The 17,154-nt window shown below is 51.3% G+C and overlaps 2 protein-coding genes across 2 annotated transcripts in view; one reads left to right on the top strand and one right to left on the bottom strand.

The window, feature by feature from the left end:
- Positions 1-894: 894 nt before the first annotated feature.
- Positions 895-3,907, bottom strand: ppwd1 (peptidylprolyl isomerase domain and WD repeat containing 1). The gene is made up of 11 exons (XM_068753021.1): positions 3,758-3,907; positions 3,569-3,671; positions 3,122-3,225; positions 2,921-3,041; positions 2,401-2,848; positions 2,127-2,317; positions 1,843-2,032; positions 1,575-1,756; positions 1,427-1,508; positions 1,166-1,348; positions 895-1,087 (listed from the first exon to the last, which is right to left on the bottom strand). Exons 1-11 carry the CDS (start codon positions 3,894-3,896, stop codon positions 944-946), a joined length of 1,887 nt encoding a protein of 628 aa, XP_068609122.1. The 5' UTR covers positions 3,897-3,907; the 3' UTR covers positions 895-943.
- A 656-nt stretch (positions 3,908-4,563) lies between these two features.
- The window catches only part of cwc27 (CWC27 spliceosome associated cyclophilin), a 13,935-nt gene continuing 1,344 nt past the window's right edge, over positions 4,564-17,154 (top strand). Inside the window, exons 1-13 of the mRNA XM_068752764.1 lie at positions 4,564-4,719; positions 4,842-4,938; positions 5,022-5,134; positions 5,234-5,377; positions 5,490-5,588; positions 5,671-5,774; positions 5,937-6,006; positions 6,113-6,192; positions 6,285-6,321; positions 6,418-6,593; positions 11,187-11,290; positions 15,027-15,136; positions 15,218-15,321. Coding sequence (XP_068608865.1) covers positions 4,678-4,719; positions 4,842-4,938; positions 5,022-5,134; positions 5,234-5,377; positions 5,490-5,588; positions 5,671-5,774; positions 5,937-6,006; positions 6,113-6,192; positions 6,285-6,321; positions 6,418-6,593; positions 11,187-11,290; positions 15,027-15,136; positions 15,218-15,321 — 1,280 coding nt within the window. The 5' untranslated portion in view covers positions 4,564-4,677. The remainder of the gene's footprint in view (positions 4,720-4,841; positions 4,939-5,021; positions 5,135-5,233; positions 5,378-5,489; positions 5,589-5,670; positions 5,775-5,936; positions 6,007-6,112; positions 6,193-6,284; positions 6,322-6,417; positions 6,594-11,186; positions 11,291-15,026; positions 15,137-15,217; positions 15,322-17,154) is intronic.

Genomic DNA, 17,154 nt, shown 5'->3' with positions numbered 1-17,154 from the left:
TTTTATGGCTTCCGCGGCTAGAGGACTTCCATTAAACCGTCATGTTCACCTCTGTGACAGTAGAGCAGAGCAATCCGTCTCACAAAGATAGTTTAAGCTACACGCCTTTGATCCTGACAGGACCTTCGAGATAAAAGACTTCACGAGAATGTTGGCGCGCCGGAACAGGTCAAATGCTAAAACCGAGTCCTCAAGCTGGCAGAAGGTCAGGAGAGTCGCCGCCAATCGGTGAGATCTAAGCGACTCCAGCATTCCTGACCGGTTTCCTCTTCTTCCTGGAAGTTAAAGGAACTTTTGGGAATATCCCAAAGTGGCCAATTGCACTTCTTTCAAGTCAATCTTGGTTCCAGATCTGCTTGGATTCGGCAGGACGAGCTGCTTGGAGTCATTTTGTGAAACGAGAAACCCGACCTGTCAGCGTGACGGCGATTCGATAACGAAACCGTTTGAAAGCCACCGCTGGTCCAGGAAACGGCGGCGCTCATGGGTGGACTGTTTCCTGTTACAAACTACTTACTGAACTTATTTATGAGCGAGAACACTGACGCCTTTCTGGGGGGGGGCAGACTAACCCTCCGCTGTTTGGTTGAATATTAATCTCACCGCTAAACAAAGTGTCTTGTAAGAATGTCCCTATTTAAATGTCCGTCCTGCTCGCTGGCGGCGACGGCGCCCCCCCAGTAATGTGAACTTTAGTGAACCCGAACGGCGACGCCCGATTGCGTCTTTATTCGTGGCTGTGTAATGTTTGCTGCTTGTATCTGCAAAACAAAAACGTGCACGTGTGAAAAGCCTTTGAAGTCTTTGTTACACGCGGCCCGACGGACCGCTTCGTCCCTGCGTGTCGGTCCGAAGCGAAACCTCCCGGCGAACAGACGACTCTCCAGACACGCCCGAATCGACTCGACGCTTCGTTTATTAACCCGCTCCGGTAAAAACGGCATCACTTGATGGTGATGTTGATGATGCTGATGTCTTCGTACGGCTTGTCGGTCTTGGGGTTGACTTTGGCGTTGGAAATCCTCTGGACGGCCTCCATGCCTTTGGTGCACCTTCCGAACACGGTGTGCTTGTTGTCGAGCCACGGCTGGAGGAGGGGAAACGGGAAAGGGTTCAGGTCACGAACGAACGACGGGCGACGGCGGCCCGGTGCTGAACTGCTTACCGTCGGTACCACGGTGATGAAGAACTGGGAGTTGTTGGTGCCGGGGCCGCCGTTCGCCATGCTGAGCGTGTACGGCCGGTCGTGTCTCAGCGTGGCGTGGAACTCGTCCTCAAACTCTCCCCCCCAGATGCTCTCGCCTCCCATGCCCGTTCCGGTGGGGTCCCCCGTCTGAATCATGAAACCCTGCGGCGGAGGGAGACGTGGGCGGAGTCAGGCGGCGGATTCGCCGACTCGGAGAGTCTCACTGACCTCGACGCTTACTTTGATGACTCGGTGGAATATGTGGCCGTTGTAGTAAGCGTTCCTGCTGTGGACGCAGAAGTTCTCCACAGATTTAGGGCACCTGGAAAATAAAGCTCACGTTATAGAGGAACCCGAAGACGGGCCTGGGACCGGGACCGGGACTTACTCCACGGGGAAGAGCTTGATGTGGACGTCCCCCATGGACGTGTGGATGATGGCGCTGTCCGACACCCGCTTGGGGCCCTCGGCCTGCGTGGCGGCCATGACCTCTTCCTTGGAGGGCTTCTCGTTGAAGATGTCTCTGTCAGAGTCGGCGCTCTTCGTATCCTCGGGTTCCCTCTTCGAGAACTGAAGGCGGGAAAAACAAAAGCGTGCTGAGACGCCGGCGGCGCGACAAACTGCCGCGGCGGCGCAAAACAAAGACGCCGTCTCACCATGTAGAAGCGATTCTTCTTGAACGCGGTGCAGAAGATGGTCGGGTCCGCCTCCACGTTATCCAAGGCGGGGTTCTCAGACGTCTTCATCTCCACGGTGGGCGCCACGTGCATGGCCTTAGCAACGCCCTGGAACAAACTCAGCTGGACCACGCGAATGTTCTCCAGCTTCCCGAGGATCCGCACACACCTGGAGAACGGGAGCATTGATGACGTTCCTAGTATCGGGGTACGGGGGGGGGGGGGGGGGGGAGGAGCCTGATCCACAGCCTTTCCCCGCCTACCTGTTGGTTTCTACGTTGATGACCTTGACGCCCAGCATGGTCCCGTAGAGCACAAAGTGACCCGTCTCGTCAAAGATGATGTTTGTCAGTCGGATGCCGTCCACCTTCTCCAGTTCCCGCTCCACGGCCATCCGCCTTCCGAACTCCATGTCGGGCAGCTGCTGCCTCATCTGCTGCAGCTCTGTGAACATCTGACACGCGACGCAGACGCGATGAGCGCGAGAGGCAACGCCACCGATAAAAAGCCCGCCCCGGAGGTCGTCTGCGGACGCACCGTTAACGACTCGTCGAACACTCGCATCAGCTTCCCCGTCAGGAAGCGGAAGATCCTGACCTTCCTGTCCGAGGCGATGGTGGCCATTTTCTTCCCGTCGGGAGAAAACGCCAGGCTGATGGGATAGGTTTTGTGTTTCGCAAATTCATACAAGTCCGTGTCTGTTTTGTATTCCCAATGCACGTTCCTGGGGAACTTGAATTCCGTCGGCAGGCCGGTCCAGTATTCCAGCATTCCCGCTTTATCGGCAGAGACGATGACTCTGAATCGGGGATTCAGGCGGATTTGGGACAGCGGCGAGGAGTGCATCTTGTCGAAGACGTGGAGGGGCTCGCTGCCCCCCCTTCCGTCATAGACGAAGATCTTCCCCGTTGATTTTTCGGAGCAGGCCACTGTGGAAATGGCATTCCCGGGATTGTAGATCCATTCACACTGACCTGGATGAAAGCTGCGGGGACACAGAAACCCTTCAGGCTAAGAAAGGCGGCGTCGGTTCACCCGGGCCCGCATTCAGACTCACCCCAACTTCAACATGTTGATCATGTCAAAGTTGACGACGTCAAAGACTTTCATCGCCTGATCGTCACCGACGGAACAGAAAAGCGCCCCCTCAGCGCTGACGGCGATGCTTTCGATCACGCCTGTAGGAGATACAATCGCACCGTCAGCAAATACATCCTGTATTAAGCCGGGATGGATAAAAGACGCGTTCAATGAATACCGAGATGACTTCGAAAGTGTTTGACAAACTCGATTCCCGACTCTTCTTTCTTTTTCCAAAACTTCACGTGTCCATCTTGGCTGGCCGTCACAATGAAGTCTTTCCTAGAAAATGGAACACACGCAAAATATTTCTTATAATCGTCCTAACGTCAGGTCTGGGGTAACAACAGCCACAGATTTATCTTTTGACATCTCGGTTTGTCTGAAAGTAAGAACGCTGGATCAAACCAGAGGAAAGCTTTCACACAATGGCGCTGTTAGTAACTAAGTTACACCAGTGCGCGGAGAGTGTAGTTACTCTACGAACCTTTAATATCATTTAGTCTGGTCATTAATCGGATATAAGGTCTTGTGTACGTGAACTGCACCAACAAGGAAAGCTGTCCCGCAGTTGAAATAGTTCTTTGTCAGCATCAGTAATCGACCAGAGGAACAAAGCGCTTACTTGGAGCAGACTATGTGCGTAATAACGTCTCTGTGCATGTAGCTCCGCTCGTACATCGCGGCCGAGGGGAGGTTCTCCAGGTAGACGCGCTCAAATTCGAGCACTGAGAAAGTCAAAACAAGCAGGAGGTTAGCGGGAGTTCGGTTAGCATCTCTAGCATCGTGTCGCGTCGAACTACCGGAACCGAACCTTTTCTTTTCTTGGGCTGTGCAGCTTCGCTGGGCATGGGTCCGACCCATTCATCCTCCTCCACGTTTCCGTTTCCATCTCCGTCCTCGTGATTATCTGCTTTTCGCTTGAGGTCTACAGTGCTCTCAGCGGCCGCCATACTCCTAAGCATTGGTGTGGTCCGTCCTGGATGACGGTACTTCCGTTCGGTACCAATTCTCTCCAAAATCTGCTTTTCTGTTGGTTTTAATAATAATTTATCATTTTCAAGTATAATTATCAGATTTTAATATCATTTTATATTTTGTATTTAAGATGGCATTTTGGACTCGTTTGTATATTTAAACATAATAATGGAACGCATAATTTCTCAGACACCGGAAGTGCAATGTCCACCGTTTCGACGGATTTCTTTCTTTCTTTATTTTTACTGATCTCAATAGGAGCTAAAAGTTTAATACGTATCTGTCTGCATTACGTTTTGCCTATTAAATTTAAAGTATTTCAACTTGGTTACGGTGGCGGAACACAATTGGCATTTTGTTTTGACGGGTATATTATCTTGGAACACGTAGATCAAACCAAAACTCAACTTTAGGGGGAACCGTAAATATTGATTGACATTTTCGGCCATCAACACACAACTCGGTGTATTGTCACCCACGTGAATTATATTAGGAATCATAATGAAGAAAATAATGAATTTCTTATTCAAGTATCAAACAATATTAATATATTAAAAATGCATAACCATTAGCCCCACCCCCCTCGTTTTCTAAACTAAACAATTAGCTCTCACGTATTGCCAAGATGGCTGTGGAGAGAAAGGTATGACATTTGCAAGCTAATAAGAAGCAGAACTTGGTTCGTATTCTGGAGAATTCGACAGTGTGAAAGCGCAGTTTTATTGCTTCAGCGTCAAAGACAAATCACTTCGCAAAATGAGCAACATTTACATTCAAGAGCCGCCAACCAACGGAAAGGTGAGCGCAGCCTTTTCCCATTTTAGCGTTAAAGATGTCTCTCATCCTGCTGCGAATAGCTGAAAGCTAATATATGGCTATACGTTCTCATTTATATGTCCCACTTTCTTCTCTTTACTCAGGTCCTGTTGAAGACCTCGGCCGGTGAAATTGACATTGAGTTATGGTCAAAGGAGGCGCCTAAAGCTTGCAGGAACTTCGTGCAACTGTGCATGGAAGGTGAAAAATTAAGACACCACCCCCCCCCCCAAAAAAAAAAGTCCAGGCATTTCTAATGAAGCGTGTCTTTCTGTGTCCTCCAGCCTACTACGATGGCACGGTGTTTCATCGGGTGGTGCCAGACTTCATCATTCAAGGTGGCGATCCCACGGGAACGGGAACGGGTGGAGAGTCCGTCTACGGCCATCCGTTCAAGGTTGGCCTGCGCTGCCCAAATCATGAGCTCGTTCTGAATAATCGGTGTTTCAACTCATCAATATTTAGTGTGACTAACGTGAAACTCTTGCGTTTATAGGATGAATTTCACACCAGACTGCGCTTCATTCGGAGAGGATTGGTTGCCATGGCAAACGCTGGGCCACATGATAATGGCAGCCAGTTTTTCTTCACCTTAGCACGCGCAGATGAGCTCAACAATAAACACACCATATTCGGCAAGGTATGTTTCCAGTGTGCGTTTGTGCTGCTGCTGGACGCCGATTGTTATCAGCCTGTGTATTTGACCTTTACTTGACCAGAGGTTCATCTTTTCAACCCCCCCCCCCATGCAGGTCACAGGAGACACTGTGTACAACATGCTCAGATTGGCAGAAGTTGAATGTGATGGCGAGGAAAGACCTTTGAAACCCCACAGCATAAGATGCACCGAGGTATTTTCGACCGCCTCCTTTTCTTTGCCCGCTTGACAATTTTCTGGCGTCTCTGATGGACGAAAGGCTTTGTCGCTACCAGGTTCTTCATTCTCCCTTTGATGACATCGTAGCTCGTGAGTCAAAGAAATCCAAGAAGGAAAAGGAGCGAGAGGAAGGAAAGAAATCCCAATCGAAAGCCACAAAGTGAGTCCTCAGTTTCCTTTCTGATGGGAACGAGAAGATTTTTCTCCTTCTCCTTTTCGCTATTTCCATCTCTTGGTATGAGACGCCGTGATCCTGACTGAGTTTCTGTTTCGACACCACCAAATGTGTTTTTTTATTGTCGTGTTTTTGCCGTTTTCATAGAAACTTCAGTCTGTTGTCTTTTGGAGAGGAAGCGGAAGAAGAAGAGGAGATGGTGAATCAAGTCAGCCAGGTACAAGAGACTAAATAATAATACATTTGCAATGAGTAATTATTAAATCGGCTAAACTATAAACATGTAAATTTTTCTGTTGGTTGAACTAAATCTGTTTCTTCAGTCGCTAAAGGGAAAAAGCAAAAGCAGCCACGACCTCCTGAAAGACGATCCCAGACTGAGTTCTGTTCCAGCGGTTGAAAAGTTTGTACAATTTATTCATGACTATAAAAAAATCCTGCAAGTCCGTAAATCCAGTATCCTTCTAACAATGATGTCATTTCTGCTTTGATAAGGAAAAAGGGGGCGGGGACTTCAGGAGGCGCAGCTGAGGTATTTCAGACATAATGTTAAGCTGTCAAAAAAAAAGAAATCATCAATAAACGATCTAAAATTTCAAAGAGGCACTTCTCCGTCTTGTCCTCCCAGACGGACGACGAGGCTGACGGCGACGTCGACGATGACTTGGATGCGGATGAAGCGAGTGACCCTGAGAAGCGACGGAAGACGAGGGAGCTGATCAGCAAAAAGCTGCAGAGGGAAAAAGGCGCGGAGAGAACGAGTGAAGCCAGCGAAGAGGAGCGAGGGAGGAAGCCCAGCCGCAGGTATGGCCGCACGTTTCTGAGCACGGCTTTCAGCCTCTGCAGCCGCTGCTGGCTGGAGGATAACGTCCGGCCGACACGGGGCGGGTTTGTGAAACGAATAGTCTGATGGAGTTTTACGTAAAGAAATAGTCCAGCTGTTTTTCCACTTGTAACACAGCGTGACAAACAGGCGGGGGCGCTGTTGAGCCGCGTGGCGCAGAGACGAAGACCAACCGATCTAACTGGGACAGCATGGACCTAAATAAATAATTCCACTGAGAGTGGACTTGAGATCTCCACATTTTATTTATAACTGTGAGGGACGCGCCATCAAAGGTTCACGTTTATTGTCTCGTCGATCTTCTCGGACCGGTTGAGCGGACTCTGAAACGTTCCTTCTGCCATCGGTTTTATACTGGCAATGCAAATCTGGTAGAAAATGAAACTGTGTTCTTTAATCTAAATTTAAGGCGTCCTGTCTTCATCTAAATATCGTCCACTCGCCGTGAGACACGCACGCGTCCTCCGGCGTTCGCGCTCACACCGCGTGCCTCGAGCTGAAGCCGGAACAAACGGGACGTCTCTGCGAGTGAGATCCAGGTGAGACGGCATTAGCGTGAAAATGACCCGCGGCGAACAGAGAGAGCGGTTCATCTTTCATCCCCCTTTGATCTATCGCTCCTTCATATCCTCTTAACCGGTAGCCCTCAACACACGTAATCAACATACCCTTCTCTCATTAGCACTAATGGGATGAGGAGAGCGCCCTGAGTCGCTGCGTGTGTGTGTGTGTGCGTGTGTGCGTGCTCTGACTGACAGCCCGCTCCATGCAGGCAGACTGTAGTATATTAAACACAAGCACAGATTGTTTTGCTACAAGAGCTGTAACCCAACACAGTGGTTTGTCTTGGCAGGGAATCAAAGAGCGGGCCGGTAGGTGCAGTGTTGGTCCGGGACAAAGGGGGCATTGTTGTAGGGTGAGCTGCACTCGCTCCCACTACTGCCCCACTTTGAGCTGCTCTGCACTGAGGAGGAGGAGGAGGAGGAGGAGGAGGAGGCGGGGCACCGACCGGTATCTAGTCACCCGGGAGGGAAAGGAAAGCCAAATGTGAAAGAGTTCACAAAATGTCTTGAAGGTTGAGAGTTTAGTACTTCGTCTACCTGGAGATCTTTACGTTCATCGGCCGTCACTAAACCCAAACAGAAGCTAAGCGAATCCCGAATGGCGCGTTGCAGGCTCAACCAGAATCCAACGAAATCGTAACAGTCCTGGAAAGTTTGTGAATAAAATCCAGGCTTTTTGCGAACAGACGCGGGTCATTGAAAGTGCTTGAATTAATCTCACTGTTCAAGGATGTGGCGTCTTGCCTTGAGAAAGGGCAAAGCTACAATGCTTTGAAGTCTATTTGGGTTAAAGCTCTGTGTTGAACGCCGGACGGACGTTTTTCAGACCGGCGGGGTGTGGTGCGTGTGAAGGACACGTCTCCAGCCTGCGTTTGGACGGAGCTGATTGTGTCTTCCTTCTCTCAAAGTCAAGGCTGTTGAGGCAACCTTGAAACCCAAATCTGTTATATCAGGTCTAAACTATCCGACGTCCCTCTCCAGCAGCCGGATGAGATTTCACTGCAATAATCCTCGATTGCAAAATGCTTGGACTTCAGATTTGTGCACAAGTTGCCAAATAATGTTTCTCTGTGCCACAAAAACAACAACAAAGAGTCACATTTGTTGGAATCGGATCGTATTCGTGCTCCGTTTGTCTCGACTTGATTTTGGGGTTGTCGGTTGCTTCCAGTTCGGCGCTACTTTTATGCTGCGATTGATCAAATCTGGTTTAGCTGTGTTTGAAGAAGGGGGGGGGGCTTTATAAAAGACACTGAATGAAGTCCCAAAAAGTAGCGTATGTGGTCCGGCGGGGCTTGACTGGGGAAGCAAAACGCTTCCACATGGCTGCGGGACACGGTGGGAGCCGCTCCCGCCAGCAGGACCGGCTCCCTCGGCTAATCGCTTCTCACTTCCTGTTATTTATATCACTCGTTGTCACACACCTACGCGCGGTGCAGACAGCGTGAGCGGAGTGTAGCGAGGTGAGGTCCGCTCTCAGCGTGCCGTTAAAATAAGAGCTAAGTAGCCGCGCTGCTGGGGAGTGTGTGTGTGTGTGTGTGTGCGTGTGCGTGTGCTTGTGCGTGTGTGTGGGGGGGGGGGCTTGGACCTGAAATCATTAGAGGGTTGTTAATGAGGATGCGCTCTGCGCTCGGGCCACTTGTAAAAGGTCCGGCACTGGAGCACTGGAACTGGACCGGGCCTTTTTATTCAGAGATCGGACTCATCAGTGGAGAAGGAGAGTCACAGGAGAGTCTCCCATGTACCCCCCCCCGGCCGCTGGCTGTTCCATCTCTTCCTGCTCCCCTCCCTCTGCGTTAACTTCGCCGCCCCTTCCCTTTTGGATTCTGGCCTTCCGCTCCTGGAGAAAGCTTTTTCCTCGCCCGGCGGACGGCGCGACTTCAACAGGACGTCGGGACTCTAATGATCCCTCCCCGAGCGGGACGCTGCGCCACTCTCTGTTAATTGGCTGCACCTGTCTCTTGTCATCGGTCACGACCAAACGCGTTCGCAGGGGAAGGTCGCGGGGATCAAGAAAGCGTTCGGCGCCGCCTTTGTGCGGAAAGCTGCTTGAGATAATCCGGTTCTTGGCAGCGGGGTTGTTGTGTATGTTTCGGAGCTGTGAGGTTTACACATCTCCGGCCCGCTGCAGCGGCACGTCTTCCCCACATGGGGCACAGTTGGAGACGGCGACGGCCGTCCAGGACGAGTGCTCGAGACTGGAAGAGAGAAAAGCTGCAGAATTCGCTGGCTTTTTCTCTCATTAAAAGCCGACGGATCATTCGTGGCTGAACGTGATTGAAACGAATCCTGGATGTTCTACAGGACTCCATTGCTTTGATCCATCGTGTCGGACGAGCAAGAACAAAAGGATCCTCGCAGTAATCCGACAGAGGAACCTCGGTGGGCATCGTGTTGGTCTCGATCGCTCTGCACAGTCATGCAAATTCCTGTGTGGAGGTTGGATTCCTCTCCGGCTCTCGCTTCTCCTTGGCTTTTGACCAAACCATGAAGTGCCCCCCCCCCCCCACCCCCCCAGCCATCTTGTTATTCGAGCACATTCATCCACCAGACGGGTTCGAGTCCGCTGTAGCAGGAAGGAGCCGCCGCTGCCGTATTTCCTCTTGAGACACTTTGCCTGGATCATTAATGAAATCTCTTTTAGTCACTTGAAGGCTCGAGAATGAGAATGCAGAGAAATATTTCTTTAAAAAAGAAAGGCTGGAATGCCCACTCGTACATTTTGGAGACATTTCATGAAGCATAAAGTCATCGCTGTTACTATTTATAAGGTTGTCAGATTCCTGTCAGCCTCAGACTATGCCAGACCCCCCCCCAGGAGGAAAGGCCAGGTCCCGAACCAAAGGAGAGTTCTTGGTGTCCTGCCAATCACTTCATATGCTTTCTTTATGAAAAGTTAATCATCCACAGCGACAGTGGCTGGCGCCCCCCCCCCACGCACCCCCCAAAGTCACTGGGACAGGAAAGGCTTCCCAAAAAGACTAATATATCTCGATGTGCACGTTTAGGTGAGTTTATCTTGCGGCTAATGGAAGTTCTGAGAAGCTTTTCTGCGTCTGCTCGGCCAAATGTTCTTTAAATGGCCGCGAGAGTCTTTTCCTGCCGCCTCGTGGAGCGTCCACTTCAGTGGATTGATGCGACGTCCTCTCGGCCGCCTTTCAGAAGAGGCCCGCGTCTTCACGTCCTCGTCTTTCATCCTTCAAATGTGGCAATACTCAAGAAAATTGAATTCCTAATTGCACATTATGGCTGATTGCTGGCTGCGCTTTCTGTCCATTTCTAAATGAAACTGCAGTTATAATGTCTTCGCTAACTATTACAACTAACACTGTAGTTTCTTCTTGTCCCCTGAGGGGTCGCCACAGCGAATCAACCGTGCCCCACTTCACCTTGTCCTTTGCATCGTCCTCCCTGGCAGTTCCATCCTCAGCATCCTCAGCATCCTTCTACCCCGTCTCTCCTCTGGACATGTCCAAACCATCGAGTCCGACTGCGTAGCTTCGCCTGTTACTCCACAAAGAGAAAGAGGATAATTTCCTAGCTGCTCCGATTCTGACAGCGTTTTAATGGTTTTACAAAGTCACCGCGCCGACGACTGAATGACGGTTGCTCATCGTGGACGTTGTTCTCGCTGTAAAACGCTCGACCCCGACCGGGGAGGTGAGAACAATTACTTTATTAAGGCTCCATTACATTTATTGGAGCAGCACAAGCTTTTAACGTGCGTTCTTCATTCTGACACTTGCGCAGTGTTTTATGTACCCACATAATTAGCCGTGAGCGTTAGATTTTCAGAGGCACGGCGTCTCGAGACAATGCAGCGCTGCGATGGCGTTTTAAAAAGTGACGCTTTTATTCTGCAGAGGTCTGCTGAAACGTTTTCCACGGCTGGCCTTTTGTCTCCGAACCTTCTCGCTGCTGCCGTCGTTCCTTTTCGTTTCTATATACGTTGGGTTTAAATTGTCCAACCTCATTTTTCCCCCCTCGCAGTGATGAATTGCGGAAAGAGTCGCGACAGTTGAAGAAGGAGCTGCAGGCCATAAAGCACAGGAAAGAAGAAGGTTCCAAGCCCGCTGTAGATGAAGCCGCAGAGGGTATGTGAGCCGCTACTTATCCTGACGGATGCGTATTATGGTACCCATTAGACGATTGGATTTATTGGTGTAGATAATATACTGTAAATGTATTTGACCACAACTGGGTGCATTTTAAGGGTGTTTGAAATGCCCCAGCCCTTTAAGTGTGAACAGAGTTTCTAGGAGGGTGGTCTTGACTCCTGCATTCTCTGCAACCCCCTGATTTTGTCAATTAGTTGCAGACGTCTGTTTTTGCATTTTTGCGTTAAAGCTGCGTGGGTGCAAATGGTTGAGTCGGGCATCAAACCCCCTTCAGCGTGTTTGTTAGTTTGCAGCCTCGGCCAGTGCGGGTCTGTGAAGCCCCCCCCCCCCCCCCCCCCCCCGGATGTCCAGGGGTCCTCACCGCATTGCAGCCCTGCTGCCGCTAGTCTGTGGATTTTTTTTGTTTTTTTTATGTTTGCTGAGATGCTGAAACACATTTTTGAAAAATGACCAAAAACCGCTTCGGCGGGGTTTTGTGTTTACATTCTTGCGCAACAACACGGAAAAGTCTGCAGGGGCTTCTGCCGTGGGATTACCGCCAGCCAAAAGTTACTGCGGGCCACGGCGGCCGCGCCGGGCGTTTTGTTGCTGGAGCCGGTTCCGTCTCCCACAAGCACCGTCCCTGTTGTTCAACCAGGACACTCCTGATTGGTTCAACCTTTTAGGTAGAAGAGGCTCAACTGTAACGCTCTGATTTTCCCGTGTGTTGCTGTCGGTGCATCCAGTTAAACCATTCCAGTAAACTTCAGGCTTTTTCCTAATAGATAGTTTATTAAAGTGGAGCGTGGCGTCGCTGGCGGCCCAGCGCTGTTCTGCTGCGTGGCATCAAGCCGAAACTCATCCATTATCTGCTCAGGTGCTCGTTCTCTGCCAGGGAACCTTTTGTTTTGTGCATTTCTGGCAGCTGGAGCCAGAGGTGGGAGTTTCTTTTAAGAGTTCCTCATTACGTTTCTGCATTGGAAGCAAAAGTTAATTCCATTAGGCGGGATTCTTCGATGTCACGGCCCAGCGGTCGCTGCAGGGAGACGGATGTCTGCTCAAACGCTGTAAATCTAAAAGCCCAGCTCGGCCACAGAGGAACACTTGTGGTGCAGAGTAGACTCGTTTTATCTCGTCCCACTGCAGCACACGCGCACACACACACACACACACACACACACACACACACACACATGCACGTTAAGGCTCAGATTGACACTTAAAGCTTAAATTGTTCTCCTGGTTCTCCTCAGACCTCTTTGTGAAGGTCAACCTCTGGTCTCATTTCGATCACATGCTCCTCAGACTGGTCCGTCTAGGTTTGGGAGGGGGGGGGGGGAACATAATGCAGGACTGAGGTTAATGAAATTAAGGCTGCAGCTGACTTTCATTTGTGAATCCTTGTTTATTTTTTTCCGGTTTTAGAAGAAGAAAGCTCACCGATCAAACTCCAAAAATATTCAGACAGAAAATTAGCAAAACCAAAAAAAGGTGTTTTCATTCGTTTCACTGATTAGGTTTCAACTAATTGAGTAATTAACAAGTTAATAACCTTTCAGAACCTTCTTTCTAACGTATAAAGACGCGACCCACGACCGCCGCCTCGCTGCTTCCTCGCCCCCCCCCCATCGTACCCGACTGGAGCTAAACCCTTTTCGTTTTAACCTTGCAGAAAAAAAAACACGTTTTCATCACACGAGTTATAGCATGTGGCCGTAGTCTGCTTTTCTGTCTCTTGGCATGGCTTCTTGGTACCGGAGCCAAAACTAAGAAGCCATTCTGAGCCCACTGTCCATTCAGTAGCCGCGCTAAACGATGTGGCAGCCGTCTTCATGCCACGTAGACGTTGGACAGGTTGAGCCGCCGCGTCGCTGGGGTTTCATTTCCCTGCTGCCCATCGCACGCTGCTGACTTTGAAGAGCTGATGCTGCAGAATAGATACTTGAAAACTCCAATGGCGTGTGATTCTGTCTACGCCGCGTAGCGTTTGGCGGCAGAGGACATGTAGGATATTCGGCGAGACTTCCGAGGTGGGTCGTTAGCTCGACGGTGCGACGCGTCCCCGTTGGAGAACGGGAGCTCCTTCTCAGAAATATTTCAGGAGTTGTTCAGCACAAAGAAAATCCTAAGTACAGGTAGATAGAAAAATTGGAGCCTCTGCGACCACCTCCAGGTAGCCCCGTTGCAGCCCAGTAGCCGCCCCGTTGCAGCCTGTTGCAGCCCCGTTGCAGCCCCGTTGCAGCCTGTTGCAGCCAATTGCAGCCCCGTTGCAGCCTGTTGCAGCCCCGTTGCAGCCCCGTTGCAGCCTGTTGCAGCCAATTGCAGCCCCGTTGCAGCCAATTGCAGCCCCGTTGCAGCCTGTTGCAGCCCCGTTGCAGCCCCGTTGCAGCCTGTTGCAGCCAATTGCAGCCCCGTTGCAGCCAATTGCAGCCCCGTTGCAGCCCCGTTGCAGCCCAGTAGCCGCCCCGTTGCAGCCCCGTTGCAGCCCCGTTGCAGCCCCGTTGCAGCCTGTTGCAGCCCTGTTGCAGCCTGTTGCAGCCCCGTTGCAGCCCAGTAGCAGCCCCGTTGCAGCCCAGTAGCCGCCCAGTAGCCGCCCCGTTGCAGCCCCGTTGCGTGGGACAGGAGAGGGAAGGAATGCAGCTCGAAAGGTCATCAAACTCAAAGACAGTAGTTAGTGACAACAGCTGGAGAAGGTGATGTGTGTTCCTCTTGTGGGACCTCCGGGCATCATCCGTCAGCATCCGGCATGTCGGAGGCTGCAGCGGGAAGGCCGAGCCGGAGAGGTGGCGGTGCTCGGGGGGGGGGATCACTTGTTGGTCCCATAAATCAAGAGAAAGCGATTTGCCCGTCGGCACCAGACTTCCATGTTGACACAGCGGGATGTGGGGAGAGTGCGGCACTGACTTCCAGCGCTGCCTAAAATATCAGCGAATCCTCTTCCTGCTCCCCCGGGGGGGGGGGGGGGGGGGGGGCTGAGGCATTCCTAGATCAGATAAGATTGCTGTCTCATCCTGGCTGGGATGCGTCTGGAAAACCTCCAAAGTTTTGACCTTTTTAAATCTGTGAATGTGTTTAAATGCGTTGTTTCTGTTCTTTATCGGCTGATCTTCGTTTATCTTGTAGCGCTGAGCAGCATTCACGCGCTCGTCTCGCTGCAGGGGGAGCGCCGTTTTCTCTGTTGCATCATTTATTTGGTTGCAGCTGAATGCGGCGTCGAGTCGGCTTGTCCAGCGACGTGACTCCGCCTCCCTGTGTGACATCACGCAATGAGAACCTGTGTCTTTGGTTTCCTCCAACCAACTGTCTGACGTCCACCAGAAACTCAAATGTCCCGTCTCTGCTGGGGGGGGGGGGCGTTCTACAGTAGTGGTTCATGTAGGTCATCTCTGAGGAAGATGCAGGGGGGGGGGAGACAACAGCCTTGTGTTATTATCGCGCCGACAGATCGTGTTTGGCAGCGACTGTCTCGGCGTGACGAGCTTCACTTCCTTTCATCTTTTCTATCTGATCATCTTTTACCTTTTTTTCAGGTCCTTATCTGTCAAGTATCAGAGAGTGTGTTTTTAGTCGCCCTCGACTTCCCTACCTCGCCTCAGATTCCTCGTTTTTACATTGAGGGGTAGCAGGAATGTGATTTTGCGTAATCCTGCTAACAAACAGACAAACGTCATCAAAAACAGAACCTCCTTGGTGGGGGTAAATATCTAAAAAAAAAGTCCTGTTGTCCCTCCAGTGGACGAGACGCCTCCCAACGAGGCCGTGGCTGAATATCTGGAGGGACGAAAGAAGTACGAAGACCTGAGGAAACAGAAGCGATCGAAAGTCTCCAACAGAGAGGAACAGGTAGGCGACCCCGACGCAGAGCGCCGATTCTCTCCTCGTGTCTGCACATCGCTTCACTCGTCCTCTCGCATGTTTTGGTAGACGCTGGCCATTCTCAACCGTTTCAAGTCCAAGTTGTCCTCGGCCATCACTGACGCTCCGGAGGAGGATGTGGAAGATCTGGAGGAAGACGATGACAGAGGATGGTCAGTAAGGCCCGGAAAAAAAACACGTTTTTGTGAGGAACGTTTGAAACGTGAAGGAATAGAAAGTCCTGTCGCCATGCAGAGACTGCTTGGGAATGCTAAAAGAAATATCCAGGAAGTCGCTTCTTCTCCTTCTTCTCTTGAAGAATCAAAGTTTTCCCATATTTGGTGTTTACATCTCTAAAGGTAGGGTGCAAACTCTTGAAACATGCTAAAATGCTACGTCAATCCTGTCCCGTAACGCCGAGGAACCTGCGATGTCTTCGCCGGGACGAAACGGTTCAAAGTTGTAAGATGAATTTCTCTGCTGCTGCTTTCCCTACTTCAGGTATAACTCCAGGTATTCAAAGGAGCTCATGTATACATATGGACGCCTGTGGGGGGGGGGGGGCAAAACTGCATGAGAATGGGGGGGCGGCGGCCATCCCGGGTTTTAAATCACCGCCACCGTTCGCTCTGACAAATATTAGTAGCTCCACGCTACTCGGTATTCCCGGGGAGTTCAAGAGGCAGTTTGGAAAACGTGGACAGAGAAGTGACCGTCTGACAAACCTTGTCTTCCAGCCGCCGCTGGGCTGGCGTCAAGCCGCTGCTCTCCGGTCGCTCACAGCGGCGACGCGAGGTTGTAAAAGAAAGTGTCCGATAGGAGCGACTGAACGGGACGCTAAAGCGTAGTGACCTACTGGTAGCGCCGAAGCTCGCTTCATCTCCCTATGTGTGTCAAAGTTCAAGGTGTGTGTGTGTGTGTGTGTGTGTGTGTCGGATTGGCAGTTCAACCCGCAGCCACCAGATCGGCCATCAGGAAATGAGCCCTGACGCAGCGCTTTCCTCTCGTATGCCGTCTTTCACCGAAGATCTCGGCGTCTAACGACGCACATTAAGGGCTTGAAATGAAAACCATGTGTTTGAAGTCGAGCGAAATGTGTGTGAGAGATTTAGAATAACAGAATCTGTAGTTGCTATTAGTCTCAAGAAGCCCCCGTGAAGTGCGGGCGGTGTGTGTGTGTGTGGCGGGGGGGCCCTAATGAATTTGAGAGAAGCCTTTGGCTGGTTTCTTTTTTTTTTGGGGGGGGGGAGCCCACACCAGGTATGGCGAGGAGGGAGGACGGCGGAGGTAGCGAGGCAGTCCTAGAAAAACACCGGCGGGACGTCTGTGCCACTCTGTGAACAGAATGTGGGTTAGAACAGGTCAGACACCGAAAGTCAAGTCTGGGCCAGAGGAGGTAAACTATTCCATCTGTGTCTGTGTCTGACTCCTCCCCCCTCCTCCTCCTCCTCCTCCTCTCAGCTCGCACACACTCCACCGCTGCTCTCACCATCCGTCCTCTCCTCTCTATTTCCCACCCCCTACTTTCAAAACAAAAAATGGAAAAGGAAGAAAAATAAATGGAGGCGAGGTTTCTGCGGCCTCGCGTCGCGGCAGCGCCGAGTGGTTTCGATAAGCCCCGAAACGGCGTGTTTCCACATCGCGTCTCGGAGCTGCAGGACGCCGAGGCCGAGCGGCCGGCGGGCTGTCATCGCCGAGACTGCTAGACAAATTATCAGAGGCGGCCCGCTCGCCCCGCAGGAGTTCTCCGGGTCTGCCAGAGTCGAGCCGTGACATTCCAGATGAGCTGTCACAACTCCCGCCGATTCCAGGAGGGAAGCGCGCACACGAACCCGGAACGCCACGCGCTCAACGCGGCGGACGAGGCTTCAGAGAAGATTCTCTTTCTAGAGTGTTCAGCGTGACATACGGCAACGAGACGTAAATATCTTTCACTCCAGCAGACGATCCTCGACTTCAAAGGCAAAAGGTCTCGGCGGAGGGAACGCCGATGTTCCGGTTAGCTT

Source organism: Brachionichthys hirsutus, chromosome 19, assembly GCF_040956055.1.
Source record: "Brachionichthys hirsutus isolate HB-005 chromosome 19, CSIRO-AGI_Bhir_v1, whole genome shotgun sequence".
NCBI classification, from domain to species: domain Eukaryota; kingdom Metazoa; phylum Chordata; class Actinopteri; order Lophiiformes; family Brachionichthyidae; genus Brachionichthys; species Brachionichthys hirsutus.
Note: the sequence above shows the minus strand (reverse complement) of the source record. Positions and strands in the feature narration are given on the sequence as shown.